This window comes from Nicotiana tomentosiformis, chromosome 11 (genome assembly GCF_000390325.3).
Source record: "Nicotiana tomentosiformis chromosome 11, ASM39032v3, whole genome shotgun sequence".
Lineage (NCBI taxonomy): Eukaryota > Viridiplantae > Streptophyta > Magnoliopsida > Solanales > Solanaceae > Nicotiana > Nicotiana tomentosiformis.
Window position 1 is genome coordinate 8,043,473 of NC_090822.1, and position 16,566 is coordinate 8,060,038.

At 37.9% G+C, this 16,566-nt stretch overlaps 2 protein-coding genes across 3 annotated transcripts; one reads left to right on the top strand and one right to left on the bottom strand.

Moving 5' to 3' along the window:
- The first annotated feature begins 3,628 nt into the window (after positions 1 to 3,628).
- On the top strand, positions 3,629 to 6,196 carry LOC104114147 (pentatricopeptide repeat-containing protein At4g30700). The gene has a single exon (XM_033660758.2). The coding sequence runs from the start codon at positions 3,678 to 3,680 to the stop codon at positions 6,051 to 6,053; it is 2,376 nt and encodes a 791-aa protein (XP_033516649.1). The 5' UTR covers positions 3,629 to 3,677; the 3' UTR covers positions 6,054 to 6,196.
- Positions 6,197 to 7,063: 867 nt separating this feature from the next.
- On the bottom strand, positions 7,064 to 12,938 carry LOC104114148 (cellulose synthase A catalytic subunit 7 [UDP-forming]). Of its 2 annotated transcripts, XM_009624527.4 has the most exons (12): positions 12,782 to 12,938; positions 12,187 to 12,382; positions 11,875 to 12,074; positions 11,566 to 11,786; positions 10,666 to 10,932; positions 9,976 to 10,321; positions 9,620 to 9,883; positions 9,282 to 9,494; positions 8,896 to 9,106; positions 8,585 to 8,781; positions 7,935 to 8,288; positions 7,064 to 7,787 (listed from the first exon to the last, which is right to left on the bottom strand). In XM_009624527.4, exons 1-12 carry the CDS (start codon positions 12,854 to 12,856, stop codon positions 7,206 to 7,208), a joined length of 3,126 nt encoding a protein of 1,041 aa, XP_009622822.1. In that variant the 5' UTR covers positions 12,857 to 12,938; the 3' UTR covers positions 7,064 to 7,205. The 2 variants fall into 2 exon arrangements, with proteins under 2 accessions (XP_009622822.1, XP_009622821.1); XM_009624526.4 differs by having other exon boundaries at positions 8,585 to 9,106.
- Positions 12,939 to 16,566: the final 3,628 nt, after the last annotated feature.

Sequence of the window (16,566 nt, forward strand, 5' to 3'; positions counted from 1 at the left end):
CATGCTGCCAACAGTGCCGCGCACGCAGATCCGATGACAAGCGCCAACCCAGCCGCAGGCAGATTCAAATAGTGTTGCGCGCGCCGATCCTGATGCTCAGACAAAGTTGCTGCCAAACGGACTTGTTTCTACCTTGTAGAAGACTAAGTCCTTTTTATTGTAAATATAAATTAGTTTTACTTCATTTATGTTCAGTGTACTCCTACAGCTTTTATAAGTCAAGTCATGTAACTTTGGTTTATTTTTTTTAAACATTATTAGGGGGGATCAAGCAATCAAACTTTCTAGCAAGCAAATAATTCCTTGTACTGGTGTCTCTCCCCCTCGACACTGCGTTGCCTTTATGTAATAACTTTCATTAATGTAATCAAGCTTTCTTTCAGTTCTCATTTATGTTCTCTCAATTGCTCTTGACATTGGTTTTCCCATACGGCAATGACAATCTCGTCTAGCGTACGGAGGGGACTTCAGTTGGCGGACACCAACTACACTGACATCAGTTGCTTAGCCTTACGTCACCCTTCCAAGGAATCTTAGGAAGGCGCCGCGTAATAGTTGGTATCAGAGCCTAGGCTCGACATCAGACGAGGGAACACATTTCCATTACCACTATTTCTAACCATGGTGAATCATGGGGATCGCATTGCGGCCCTTGAAGAGACGGTTGACGTATTACGGTCCATCGTAGATATGGTGCCTGATCCAAGAACCAGCCTAGTGCAAAGGTTGGACGAACTGGACCGCAAGATGCGGCATGCCGAAGTTGACATAGCAAACATCAGTTACGACTCTGAGAAAGATCGGCAAACTGCAGCCGTAGAGGCAACCGAAATTCATGGCAAAATCGAGGACCTCCAGTAGGAGCGTGCTGAGGATTTAGCCCATCGGGAACTAGAGGCAAACAGAATGACTGTCATGCAGCAAACCATAGACAACGTGATATGCCAGCTCAATATTGTCAGTGCTTATCTTCAAGGCCTGCTTAGAGGAGACGAAAACCAAATCAGAGGTGCCATGAACATCGCACATGTGCCCCAAAAGCTGAAAATTTAGAAGCCAAAGCCATACAACGGAGCTCGGGATGCAAAAGAAGTGGAGAATTTCATCTTCGACATCGAACGTAGAACAGTTGGACGAAGCCAAAAAGGTAGCAATTGCTGCCATGTATCTTCAGGGTGATGCTAAACTCTGGTGGTGAGTGAAATACGAAGCCATTAGGGTCGAGAAAGATACTCTCAACACATGGGCAGAATTGAAGGCAGCCACACGCCTGCAATTATTCTCCGAAAACGTGGAATACAATGCACGGAGAAAGCTGCATGAACTCCGCCAGACTAGGTCAGTGCGAGATTACGTGTGGGAATTCTCCGCACCCATGCTAAACATACGGGATATGGGGACAAAGACAAACTATTTGCATTCATAGAAGGTTTGAAACCTTATGCTCGTATGGAACTGCAAAGACAAAGGGTAGATAACCTACCCAAAGCGATCCAAGCTGCGGAATGCCTTGGGGATAATCATATGGAAACTCAGAAGGATAGGCTCCAGCCACTTATCCGAGAGGGATATAACGGGAGCCAGCCTAGCAATAGTGGCCCTAGTAGAAATAGAGGAGATCGAAGTGCATCCAAATCTAAGACTCCTTCCTCAAGAAGCAATGGTGTTGCATCAGTCAACAACAATCAGGGAAGAAAACCCCCATCAGAATGTCGTCGAGGACGTCGCCAACTCAGGTGGGGGAGAATGTCATGGGTTGCTTTCCAGCCACGCCCCATGACCCCTTAGACGCACCCCGTGGCGTCCTGGCAAGCCTCTCAACGCCTAGTGCCATGGTCGACCTCGTGGTCTCGGCAATGCCAAGTGACAAGTGCGCATGTGCCTTTGTCGCCCCACCGATAGTCCTTGCCAGCGCCCAACGGCAGGCGAATACCAATAGTGCCGAGCGCACAGACCATCATGCTGCCAACAGCGACGTGCACACAGACAGTGCCGCGTGCGCATATCTGATGCCAAGCGCCCAGCAGCAGGCAGATCCAAATTGTATCGCGCGCGCCGACAACAATGCGCGGGCAGACCCTGATGCTCAAGATAAAGTTGTTGCCAACGGACTTGTTTCTACCTTGTAGAAGACTAAGTCATTTTCATTGTAAATATAGATTAGTTTTACTTCATTTATGTTCAGTGTGCTCCTACAGCTTTTACAGGTCAAGTCATATAACTTTGGTTTATTTTTTTTAGTATTATTATGGGGGATCAAGCAATCAAACTTTCTAGCAAACAAACAATTCTCTGTACTGGTGTCTCTCCCCCTCGATACCGCGTTGCTTTTCTGTAATAACTTTCATTAATGCAATCAAACTTTCTTTCAATTCTCATTTCTGTTCTCTCAATTGCTCTCGACATTGGTTTTCCTGTACGACACTGACAATCTCGTCTAGCGTACGGAGAGGAACCTCAGTTAGCGGATAGCAACTACACTAATATCAGTTGCTTAGCCTTACGTCGCCCTTCCAAGTAATCTCAGGAAGGCGCCATGTAACAGTACTCATGATACCATTATTATACAAGTATTATTACATATACTTGCTAATAAATTACATAAAAATACATATGAATCATCAAGATACTACTATGATACTAGAATCATACCATATATAATATATGTAATAACCTACACAAAAAATATATCTGAAGCATCAAGATACAATTATTATACCATATATAAGACCTCCAAATAATATACACAAAAGTACATGAAATATCAAAACACTACCATTTTAGACAAGTAATACTCTTTTCTGTGTTCTAATTATAGAATACAAGTATCTTGAATATAATGGATTGAGACCTGGGCAGTATTTCTATTTCAGTTACAGAATTTAATATTTTAGAACAAAAGTATAGGAAGTTAATCATTTGCGGTTGTACTTGCGTAATTCATTACTTTTATTTAGTAGAAGCTTTTATGATATGTTAATATTTAGTTGCCAAAAATGTTAATTAATGAATCATGCTAAGATTTTGTAAAAAAATTGTAAATATACAATGTTATGTTTTTTTGACGTTTCTCCGTTCGGATTGGATTGTTTGAATTTTTGATTTTCGGATTGAACAAAATGACAATCCAAATACATTCCAAATAAGTGCAAATTTTTTTAAATTTGATTTCGGATTAATCGGTTTGGATATTTTCGATTTTCGATTTTGAGCTTATAAGTTGATGAATATCCAAATGTATATAAGGTTTGGATAGATTGTATCGTTTACTATCGTTTCATGATGTCATGCACTAACAATACGAATAACAAACTTACAACATTACTAAGAAAATATAGGATGCAAAGTAGAATTATTATATAAATAAGTAGAATAAAGTATAAAATATGATTATTTAATAATAAATAAGGGCAAGATGAGAAAAAAAAGTAAGAAAACGACGCCACCATACTAAATACATTGTTCCATAAAGTGACACTTTTTATTGTTACGTAAAGAGACTTAACGATATGATACAATAAATTTTAATTAAATATCAAAATAAATATTATATTTAAAGTAATATGATACAATAGTATACGTAACAACTTGTTACCAATTTACTTCACAAAATTGACATTCCCGCCAAACCTATATATATGTTGCCCACACCACTCCACTCTGAAGCAAATTCTTAAATGATTTACAGAACCATAGCATCCATAGCTCAAAGAGACAGAAGCTTCTTCGTAAGCCTAATAAACCAAGCCACCACACTCTCACACCTCAATCAAACTCACGCCCATTTAATCCGCCATAGCCTAAGCACTGATCTCATTACAATCACAAAACTCACTCACAAACTTTTTGACTTTAAAGCCATTTCTAAAGCCAAGAATGTATTCACCACCTTTAATAAAACTAACCCACCTGATCTTTTTCTTTATAATGTCCTCATTAGAGGCTACTCAAAAAACAATTTGCCTTTTGAATCTTTACAACTTTATTTACAACTTATCAAGAATACAAGACTTAGACCCGATAATTTTACGTTTGCGTTTGTTGTTTCAGCTTTTTCTTCATCTGGGTATGAAAAAGTTGGGATTTTGATTCATGGGCATGTGTTAGTTTGTGGATTTAGTAACGATGTGTTTGTTGGGTCGGCTTTAGTGGATATGTATATGAATTTTTCAAGAATTGGTCATGCGTATAAGGTGTTCGATGAAATTACTGAACGAGATGGTGTTTTGTGGAATACAATGGTTTCTGGGTTGGTGAAGAATTGCTGTTTTGAGGAGAGTATTCGGGTTTTTGGCGATATGGTTGCAAGAGGGATGAGGTTTGATTCTACAACGTTGGCTGTGGTACTTACGGCTGTTGCTGAGTTGCAGGAGTTGAGGAATGGAATGTTGATACATTGTTTGGTTGTCAAAATGGGTTATCATAGTCATGAGTATGTTCTTACTGGTTTAATTTCTTTGTATTCCAAATGTGGTGATGTATCCGCGGCTAAATTGTTGTTTGGGATGATAAGAGAGCCAGATTTGATCTCGTGTAATGCAATGATTGCTGGTTTCTGTTTTAATAATGAGAATGAATCTTCGGTGAGGTTATTTAGAGAATTGCTTGTTCAGGGGGAGATAGTTAATTCAAGTACCATTGTTGGTTTAATTCCTGTTTCTTGTCCTTTCGGTCGTCTGAACCTCACATGTTCTATCCATGGTTTTTGTGTGAAATCTGGGATGGTCTCGAATCCTTCAGTTTCTACTGCTTTGACTACAGTCTACAGCCGACTCAATGAAATGGAATTGGCGCGGAGGCTGTTTGATGAGTCCCCACAAAAAAGCTTAGCATCGTGGAATGCCATGATATCAGGTTACGCCCAAAATGGGTTGACAGAAATGGCTATATCTCTCTTTCAGGAAATGCAGAAGTTGGATATCCATCCAAATCCTGTCACAATCACGAGTATACTTTCTGCATGTGCTCAACTTGGAGCATTAAGTATGGGAAAATGGGTCCATGACTTAATAAAGAAAGAGAAATTTGAGTCAAACATTTATGTATTAACGGCTTTAGTTGACATGTATGCAAAGTGTGGGAACATTGAGGAGGCGCGGCAAGTATTTGACAGCATTGTGGAGAAAAATGTGGTTACTTGGAATGCCATGATTTCAGCTTATGGTCTCCATGGATGTGGTCGAGAAGCACTGGTGTTGTTTGATCAAATGCTTGATTCTGGAGTTTCCCCAACTGGCGTCACTTTCCTTTGTGTCTTGTATGCTTGTAGTCATACCGGCTTAGTAGAAGAAGGTGAGAAATTATTCCACTCTATGATTCATGATCTTGGCATTGAACCTTTATCTGAACATTATGCCTGCATGGTGGACCTTTTGGGCCGAGCTGGAAAACTAGAAAATGCGTTGGAATTTATTTATAGGATGCCTCTTGAGCCAGGTGCAGCCGAGTGGGGTGCATTACTCGGGGCATGCATGGTCCACAAAAATATGGATTTGGCTCGCTTGGCCTCGGGTAAGTTATTTGCGTTGGACATGGGAAGTGTTGGATACTATGTTTTACTTTCAAACATCTACTCAGCAGATCGTAATTATTTTCAAGCTGCTTCAGTTAGGAAAGTTCTTAAGAACAAGAATTTAGCAAAGACCCCTGGGTGCACTTTAATTGAGGTTAATGGACACCAGCATGTCTTTACATCCAGCGACGAGTCACATCCTCAAGCAGCGGCTATTTATGCAAAGCTGGAGGAGCTGATGGAAAAGATGAGGGAGGCTGGATTTCACGCTGAGACCAGCACAGCGTTGCATGATGTTGAAGAAGAAGAGAAGGAGTTGATGGTCAAAGTTCATAGTGAGAAGTTAGCTATTGCTTTTGGGCTTTTAACATCTGAACCTGGAACTGAAATCAGAATCATCAAGAACCTAAGGGTTTGTGTGGATTGCCATAATTTCACCAAGTTTGTCTCCAAGGTTACGGACAGAGTTATTGTTGTAAGGGATGCCAACAGGTTTCATCATTTCAAAGATGGGGAGTGTTCCTGTGGAGATTATTGGTAAAAAGGACTTTTTACTGCCAAGGATGTTTAGTCAGCTTTTTAGGAGCAATATGGAGGTTAATGGAGCCAGTTTGTGTTTACCTTGTGCGTAGATCCGATTCTTATAGGAACAAGGACAAGAGGATAGCTCAATCACTTGTTGCACATGCAATGTCAAAGGTTCAAGTTTATCGATGCCATTATTTGCTGTTTATTTGAAGTACGCTACACGGTTTGGCTCATAAGAAAAGTTTAACCGGAAGGAATCTTTTGCTTGTAATGCAGTTTAGTGAAGAGTGTAATTTCTTCTTTGGTCATGAAAACTGGTTGTTTTCAGTGGCTTACATGATTTTAGTTTGTCTGGGCAAAATCAATAAATATCATCATACGTCGCAGATTTTATCCTTACATTAAGACAGCACTTGAATTTGCAAGAACAGCAGTCTTTCATTTCTTTTTCCTTCCACCCCTTTGTTAGCTTTCGAGTTATATTGATGAAATATAATCCATACAAATGTATATAAGAGCAGGATATCAACTGAAAGTTACTTTGGATCAAATAGGCATAACTAGGTTGAGCTCTTATACACATTTTCCTTACTCATATGATATCCCATTTCTCTTAATCTTATTTTTCCAAGTTGTCCTAAACCTGTGGTGCACAGGAAGTTGCTGAGGAGTCTATCTGCTTGAATTCGCAGAAGATTTGGCGAGAAAGGTTGCATAAATTTCTCAGAGAACAGGCTCTTTAGGTACTAAATCCTCTCAAAACCTAAAGAAGTACCACTCATCTACTTTTATTTCATTCGCTAACATGCATCTTCAAGTGCCAAGTGTTATCTTCTTGGAAATTATATTCACTTAACTCTTTTAAGATAGGATGAGGGTATTCGGCACATTCAAATTCTTCATTCATTAGGACTTCCCTCGGATATTGCACTGCATATTTGTTCATTAAGTTCACAAATTTATTAGCTAAAAGTTCTATCAAAACTCATAGTTGGTCACTTAAGTGGGAAAAAACTTAGCAGATTGTTCAAATACTTTCATTTAGCCATATGCAAAATCGAGTACAATTTGTACACTAAACAAAACTTCTCACACTAGGTTTATTCTTTTGTTTGCATACTCCACTTTGAGGGATGTGCTCCGAAGAGAAGTATGAGCAAGCACGTCAGCAGTTAAGTCCACATTGCTTGACATCTGGTCCCTTGGTTTTGAGCACAAATGGATCAATTCGAACCCACAGCAAGGAAAAGATGGAGGCTAAAAGTATTGACCATATGACGACAATGGTTGGGGTCCTGTTCTGCCTACCCATAAGACCCTTGAGGAATGGATATAAATGAACAATGACCCAAAAAGCAAAGAAAAGCTTTCCGAACAGGGGACCCCACGATTGGTATCCGTTGTTGATGGCATCAGAGATTCCGGCTACAACCCCAACCAAGTTGATTATGAGAATCGTCGTTGGAGGAATAAGGAGAGTAGTCCACTTGAAGGCATATAGCTCTCCAAAGTTGTCATCATCTGTTGCCTTAGATGTCACAGTAAAGTTGGTATCTATGCCAGCCAAAATCTTGAGAAGACCTTGCACTACTGCAAAAAGGTGGGCAGATATCCCTCCAATCACCCAAAATTGCTCATTTCTCCACCATTCCTCAATGCTTACTCCACTCCACCTTAGCTCGAGAATTCCCGTTGCAAAGATTGAGAGGAAAAGAGCGATGAAAAAGAGACTTGCAAAGGTGCTTATCTGCATCAATGAATTTAAGTTCAAGTCAACTGAATAACTCAGAAAGCAAGTAAGCTTGTGACATAAGTAGCTACTTAGTTGCAACTGGTGCTAGAACCATTCCTAATTTTCACTTATGGCCTTTAAGAAAAAAAATCGCATCCTTACCTCTGGCATTATGAATTTTCCAGTGAGCAAGCAGACAGCAGGGAGAGTACAGTAGGCAAGGAGAGGTAAGGAAGTGAAGGGGTAAACGGTTGTGTTAACATATGATAATCGTTCAAGCCACTTAAGTTTTCCCCCCTTGTGGCCATACCAAACTGGGCTGTGACGACTGAAAAAGATCTCAACGGAACCAAGAGCCCATCGAAGCACCTGGTTGAGACGATCTGACAGGTTGATGGGAGCAGACCCCTTAAACGCAGCTACTTTAGGCATACAGTAAACTGATCTCCAACCACGGCAGTGCATCTTGAAACCTGTTAAGATATCCTCTGTGATAGAGCCATAAATCCAACCCAGCTGCAAGTTGAAAAGCAGTTTCAACCAATCAAATGAGATATTCAGAAAGGTTATTACATTAGAGGTGGATTATGATTCTTTATATATCTCAAGCTAGCTGCATATGTTACTGGTACAGAAAATTTTAAGCATTCATATCCTCTTTAATTCACAAACTGAAATATGCTTGTATCCATGCAATAGCATATTTTCTCTAACCACAGTTTCTTTTCGTTAGTTTTAGTTTGCTAAAGAGTTTCTTGAATGTAATAGTCGAGCTATTAGAAGTACATCACACCACTTATTGATAATATTACCTCCAAACCCCATTCTGTTTTGTCTTCATAGCCACAGCTGATCACATGGATTGCTTCCTTTAGCAAGGCTGCTGGGCTCGATGAAGGAGGGACCCCACCTTCAATCATTAAAGTTGAAGTCACAAAAATTGCTGACTGGCCAAATTTCTTTTCAAAATTCATCTGGGACATTAATAGCTCTTTGTCATCGTCAAATCCTGAGGAGAAAAAAGAAAAAGAAAATAAGGGAAAAAATAATCTCAAGAGGATCTTATTAAACAAGCTGCTTAGGTTATCTTGAAAGTTGAAACATAAAATTTTAGTAATATGACCTTGAGCATTTGCTGCATCTCCATTGACTTCACATTTATAACTATCAAGCTTCTTTTTGCGTCCGAAACATGGGCAACAGTCACAGCTGACCATTCTTGGACGCTTGGCACGTTTAGGAGGATTGTAGCCATATAAAGCCTGCCTTCTGAATACACATCCTGTGCCAACATATACTGGACCTTGTATTCCGTCTAGGCCTTTCATGTTAATCTGCCCAAGTAATAGAAATAAGATCACGGTAAAGCTAATCTCAAATAAGTTAAAGAAATTGACCATCACTTTATATGTTTGCTATATTAAGTATTGTCTGTAAAACATCTTCTCAATTCTAATGTATATAATTTTTTGGTAGTGGCCTTATGTGGCATATTTTGCTGGATCTTACATCAAAGAAGACTGTGTTTCGGTTGGCATATCTATCGTGCCTGTCTATTCCATCAAATCTTTGAGGAAACTGGACGAAGCAAACTTTTTTGCCCATTTGTGGGTCCATTAAGAAGCACATGGCTTCTCTGGCAGCCTTGCTGTTGTTAAGGTAGTGATCACAGTCCAAGTTAAGCATAAATGGTGCATTGGTAAGAACTCCTGAAACACGAACCTGCAATGTTCACATTGAGAAAATATTCTGTCATTTCTGCAAAAATTCTTGTCAAAATATCTGATGTGATGTGCATAATGTTTCTAAATAGATGTGTAACAATTTTGACTTGTCAGTATGTTTACCAGGGCATTCATAGCACCAGCCTTTTTGTGATGCTGGAAACCAGGCCTTTTTTCACGAGAAACATAAACAAGACGAGGGAGTTCATTTCCTTCCACGTCAGTTCCTCCACTTTGGCCTAAAAAGACTTGAATCATACCGGGATGGTCCCTTGTATTATTTCCCGGCCATGGTGTTCCATCTTGCATGATCCACCCTCCCGGAGGCATTTTAGTTGCTTTGGCAACTAGTGCATTGATTCTTACCTTAAATTCTTCATACTCTCTCTGTCAAGTACAATAACGTTTGTGATTTCGTGACTTGGGAAAGTTTTATATTAGCACTAAGCTGCAGATGAAATCGAGAGTTCAAGCTATACCTTCATTGCTCGTCTCTCCTTAACGAATGTTGGCTGGACTTTGTCCTTGAGATAATCGATTTTTTGAGAGAAGTAAAACTCTGGTGCTCGAGGCTCTATAGCAAACTTCTTGCAGAAGGGTACCCATTTTCTAGCAAATTCTGCAGTTTCTGATAGTGCTTCGAAGGTGCACATTGAAGCTCCATCATCAGATAGGTAGCATGAAGTTTTGTCAACAGGGTAATCCATTGCTAATATTGAGAGGATCGTATTAGCCGTAACAAGAGGAGGTTCCTTCATAGGATCCACTGTACTGACAAATATATCGACGGGGGCTAGCATGTTTGGTTCTCCTTCCCTCTCATACCTACATAAAAATAAATTGTGAAATATGTATTTCTCTAGTGGTAAAGTTTGTTAGAACTTTTAAGAAGCAACTCGGAAAATGATTTGACTTGTAACTGTGAAAATTATAATCTCATTCAGATTAGATTGCAAATATGATTTGTCATAGTTTCTCTTCTAGTAAGTTTTGCCTGAATGCTAAGCTCTTCCTCTTCCATGGAACTTTAATGTGGTTCTGTTAGTATCTAATACATTGTACTTAGAGTATGGCATATTTTTGCGAAAACAAGGGCCACACATCGGCAATACTCAATTGGTTTTATGTCCGTGCTTAAGCAGGACAATAGACTTGCAAAGATTTTTCACCTGAGAGAGAGACGATCAAGGTAAGTCTCACGGTCGATTGGGAACCATTTGGGGAACTGATCAAGGATCCAAGAGAAGGCAAACCAGATCTCACAGATGATAGAAGTTAGCCAGAGACCAATCGCGTCATGCACTGGATTCAGAATTCTGTAACGAAGGAAGATGGCCAGAATAAACAGCCTAGCCACAATCACCATCCGGTAAGGATTTATCTTGCTTGATGCTATTGGCACTTTTCTTGACAAAGGCTGTCTTGCTTCATCCACCCTGCATTTTCACATTGATTAGCTGAGAGTATGTTGCAGTTTCTGTTAGCTAATTTTAAGCATTGAACTGATGGATTTGAGAAGAAATCACTGCAATCTAGTGAACCGGATATGCATTATCAACTAATAATCTACAAGACTAGATATACCAGAATTTTTTAGCGACTATAGATTTCTATACATCTATAAATGCCTTCTCATTTCAGCTAATTCATTCTTACTCCTACTGGCATGAACTTGTTATATGTAATCCTTTCACTTCCATTCATGTGAATGTGATTGAGAAAGAAGGGAGTGATTTTAAATAGTCAAATGCTAGTATATCTATCTCCAACCACAGGAAATAACCAAGACACAACCGAGATGCAGAGGCGGAGCTAGAAGTTCGAGTACGGGTTCGGCCAAACCCAGTAGCTTTTGCTTAAATAGTGTATTTGTGTTAAAAAAAAATTAGAACCCAGTTATTAGCACTTCAAGCGTTTCAAAATCCAGAACCCATAAAGTTGAAATCTTGGCTCCGCTTTTGCCTAGATGTGAGCATTTTGCATCGTGTAATTCCCATGCCTCAGTGTTATGGTTCAAGATATGTATTTGCATAATGTTTTCATGTTAAAGTTCAATGTTAACTACTTACATGGCCATATCAGGGTCAGCATAGTCATCATAGTCTTGCCCCAGATTTCCTTGCTGCAATTTCCAATCATCCATTCTTTCTTTCCACCCTCCCTCTTTCTTATCATCCCATCTTGCACTTTCAGGTTCGGAAGCTGGATACGGATGTATCCTTTTGTGAAGGGAAGATCCCAAAATCTGCTCTCCGTTTGCATGACTTGATATCGGGAATTCACCACTAACCTGTATCCATGAAATGCATTCTTATCCAAGGTATTCAAAATTTTCTCTTATCTTAGAAATTCTTGGACTGAGATTTTAATATTCATACCGGATGTGAGCGGATTCCAGCAATGACAGGAGGGTACTGAGCGGAATCTTCATCTTCTGGTCCTCTTCCATAGGTCATCTTACCATGGAGAATGGTCTCAACAATATTTCTATTCTTGTTTTGCTCGTCATCAATTTTGAATTCGTGTTCAATATCGTCAATATCTTCCTCATCTTCATCTCCCGCCACCCTTGGACTCCCTTCAAGACATCAAATACAATTTAAAACAAAAATTAAATAACACGAACAATTATCCAGAACAAGTTTGCATGGATGTGAATGTTTTATTCATCAAGATGTATATGTATATACCTTTGAGACGTTTGTATCTGGTCTTGCACTGTGGACACTGTTGAGTTCCTTCCCTTCTCTCATACTCGTAGCACGGCCGGCACACAGGGAAACCACACTCATTGCAGGCCACAAAGAGATCACCATCCACTGTTAGTCCTATTTCATCCCCACATATCTCACAAACTTGTCCACTCAAATCCTTCAATGGCTTATGCTGCACCAAATATAGGACAAGAAAGAAAGTTAGAATCGAACGAAAGAGAAAAGCAAAGGCATCTTTTCCTTCTCTATATTTCATATTGAACATAAAGATATAACGTAAATGTAACACTATGAGGGGTCGTTTGGTACAATGGTGGGATATCTTTAGATATCCCATGAGATTAGCTATCCCACCTTTTGTATGGGAAAACTAATCCCACCATTTTCTTGTAAAAGTTGTCCCGGGATTAGCTAATATCCTAAACCAAACATGGGACAAAATTAATCCCAATTCTATCCCGAGATTATTATCCTTATCCCATGTACCAAACGACCCCTAAGATTACTTCTATGCATGCAGTTCAATGTTAACTTTGGACATTCCAAAAGAATGTTCCAAAGACATAATTACCTCTTCATGGCCATGAATGACGACGAGCTCGTTCCGGTTATGCGAACCAGCGACAAGACCGGCACTGGCTTCCATGGCAGAGGGAGGTGGTGGATATGATTCTAGTGAGAAATGGAGGGTGATGACAATGGTATATATGGTTTAAAGTTTACTTTTTAAATGAAAGAAAGAATGATGGAAGGTAAACATTAGTAGTACTAGTGTCATTTTCTATGTATCTTTCTTGTACCTAATATATGTCCATTCTATGGAAGATGTGTTGGTTGCAGAGTCTTCATTGCCTTTAAGCTAAGCTTCCTCAGTTTTTCAACAACCATGCATATTCTTTTTCTCTGTCTCCAACAGAATTTGCTAGTATGGCCAGCTTCTTTGCTTAAGCTTTTCCTTTGGTTGGTTATTTTTGTCAAATTAGCCCCACTATTTTTCTTATAATGTGTAATGGTCCTTTACTTTTGAGAATTACTACTACGAATGTTCAATTTCAGATATGGCTTTTATTCAAATCATGATTAGTATAAAAAAGTTTTCTACTCTCTCTCTCTCTCTCTCTCTCTCTCTCTCTCTCTCTCTCTCTCTCTCTCACACACACACACACACACACACACACACACATCAACAGATTTGCTAGTATGTCAGCTCTTTGCTTAAGCTTTTCCTTTGGTTGGTTGTATTTTCATGTTAGTTCCAAGGTTTTTCTTACATTGTATGAATGGTCCTTTACTTTTAAGAAATTACTATTGTGAATTATTAAATTTCAGATTTGGCTTTTATGCAAATTATGATTAGGATAAAAGATTTTACTTATTAGTAAGTCAAATTTCTTTCAACTGAAAAGCACATATTAATTTCTAATTTGGAAAGTAATTTATTGATTGGAATCTAGTTTTTTTTTCTTTCTTGTCGTTAAAAGAAGCTTTTTTATGATAATTGTTTTTAGAAGTGGAATATATAAGAAAACAGCATAAGTTTTTTAAAGGAGAAAGTCAACGTTATAAATAACAGTGGGAAAGAAACCGAAAAACTGAAGTTTTTATATAAGTATTTTTATACTGAATAACTTTATAACTCAAATTGTATCCAACGATACCTTACAGCTTATCTGAAACTTATCACATTCGACGATGTGATGCTAACAGATTAAAATCATATTTAACTTGTTAAAAAAAAAAACAGGTAACCCAAATATTTAGTAATTGTTAAACAAAATAAATTGCAAATGAAAAATTATCGGTAAGAAATAACTGTATATCACCCTATTATCGATGAGATAACCAAGAATTGACATACTTTGGACCTTGACTTTGGTTTTTTTTTTTTTTTTTTTTGGATTTGTCGTCATACCTTATATTTGTGCCACATTTTAACATGTACCCTATTTTTTAAAATTATTGATTTGGTAGCCATTTCACAAAAAATTCGTAATAATATGACAATTACACCCTTGACAAAAGATATAAAACGATCTCCTCCTCTCCTCTCAGCAACTTTATAAAAAAAAAATTAGAAACTTGTCCAGATTCATCTTCAGAATCACACTTGCATGAAGTTGTTTCACCTTGAAGCTAAAACTTCATGCTATATAACATGAAGTTGTTTCACATTGAAGCTAAAATTTCATGCTAATGCATGCTGAAGTTATTTATCCTGCAGTCTACAGTTTTGTCATGAATCGTATCCGAAACATCAGTCTAAACATGCTGAAGTTATGTAGTTCATTTGCTAAAATTTCAGACTAAACATGCTTAAGTTATTTAGTTCATTTGCTAAAACTTCCGACTAAACATGCTTAAGTTATTTAGTTCATTTGCTAAACTTCATACTAAACATGCTTAAGTTATTTAATTTATTTGCTAAAACTTCAGACTAAACATGCTTAAGTTATTTAGTTCATTTGCTAAAACTTCAGACTAAACATGCTTAAGTTTTTGTCTTGTAGTATGTAATTTTCTAATGAGTTTTTTTCTAATGCATGCTGAAGTTATTTAATTCATTTGTTAAAACTTCAGACAAAACATGCTAAAGTTATTTAGTTCATTTGCTAAGACTTCAGACTAAACATGCTTAAGTTATTTAGTTCATTTGCTAAAACTTCAGAGTTTTTGTCTTGTAGTATGTAATTTTCTAATGAGTTTTTTTCTAATGCATGCTGAAGTTATTTAATTCATTTGCTAAAATTTCAGACAAAACATGCTGAAGTTATTTAGTTCATTTACTAAAACTTCAGACTAAACATGCTTAAGTTATTTAGTTCGTTTGCTAAAACTTTAGACTAAACATGCTTAAGTTTTTGTCTTGCAGTATGTAATTTTCTAAAGAGATTTTGCTAATGCATGCTGAAGTTATTTAGTTCAATTGCTAAAATTTCATACCAAAACATGCTGAAGTTTTGTAACGCAGTCTACAGTTTTGTCCTGAGTTTTATCCGAAACTTCAATCTAAACAAGCTGAAATTTTTTAGTTTATTTGCTAAAACTTCGGCCTAAACATGCTTAAGTTTTTGTCATGCAGTTTGTCAATAGTCTTTTATTAAAGAAGGGCAAAATCGTCTTTTTAAAATACTTTTAACAAAAAAATGGGTACAGATGCAAACGAAAAAATAAAACGGGTATAAGTTAAAAATGGGCGACCAAATAGGGCGCCCATGCAATTTGTACGTTTTTTTTTCTTTTCCCTAAAGGCATTACAGGCAACTATTCGTTTTATTAGAGGAAATGTTATAATATACAAAATTAATATCTATTTCATTTTGTGCGATCGTGTTTGACTTATATCAAATATTAGTTAGTAATGATGGAAGAATATACTAAAATAGTGGCTGAAAAAGAGAGAAACATGTATTACATTAATGTTAAGATATGAATACTTCAATAATTTAATTTCTTGAAAGTTGCAAATGCCGTATAGAAATAGTATTATGTCAGATATTTTGAGAATTAATAAAACGAAAAAGTATCATATAATTTAGAAGCGGAATGGACATTTCAAACTTAGCGAACCGAAAAACCTTAGTAGTTAAAAGGAAGAAAATAACCACAATTAAATATCTTTGAAATGGATCCTATATTTGAAGTGCCAACAAGAAATATCGTCAGAGGATGCTTAGGCTGCAAGTACTTCTATATAAAGTTTCCCACAAAATAAGCTATTGAAAGTGTAGCTAGAAAACTAATTGATAGCTCATCATTCTGATAAGGAAATCCCTCCCTTTGGTATAAAACTCTAACCATACAAAAATGAAAGGGAGAAAAAGAGGACCCAAATTCTCTCTTTTTTTTTGGGTAAAGGTAGTGTTGTGTCTGAGCCAGCTTGCGCACCTCGAATGAGTATCTGCTATCTCCCACCAATATAGGTATCAAATAATTCTATTTACTATAACCAACACACGAATCGAAAAACTGTATTTACTATAACTTAGAACCGCTCGCCTTTTCATCACTTTGGTCTGGAGACAATCTAGGGTGTACACTTGCTTCGCATAGGCTCGGATCGATGGTAAGCGATCCCTTGCCTTATTTTGTAGTAGGGCAATTGGATGAGACGGGGGCACAAGTCTCATTCTACTTGGGATTCTATATTTGGAGATCGAGAGCAGGGTCCAGAATAACATGATGTCTTCGTCTGAAGGCGAAACCGGCCTCGGACCCGAGGGAAGGAGCAGGCCCGCGACCTATACCTCTCTCCGAAGGAAAAAGGTCACCTAGCATTTTTACATCTGCTGGATATTTGAACCCTTATCTGCTATGGTCCATTTTACCTTTAATTGACTGATAGGCCACACCCATGGA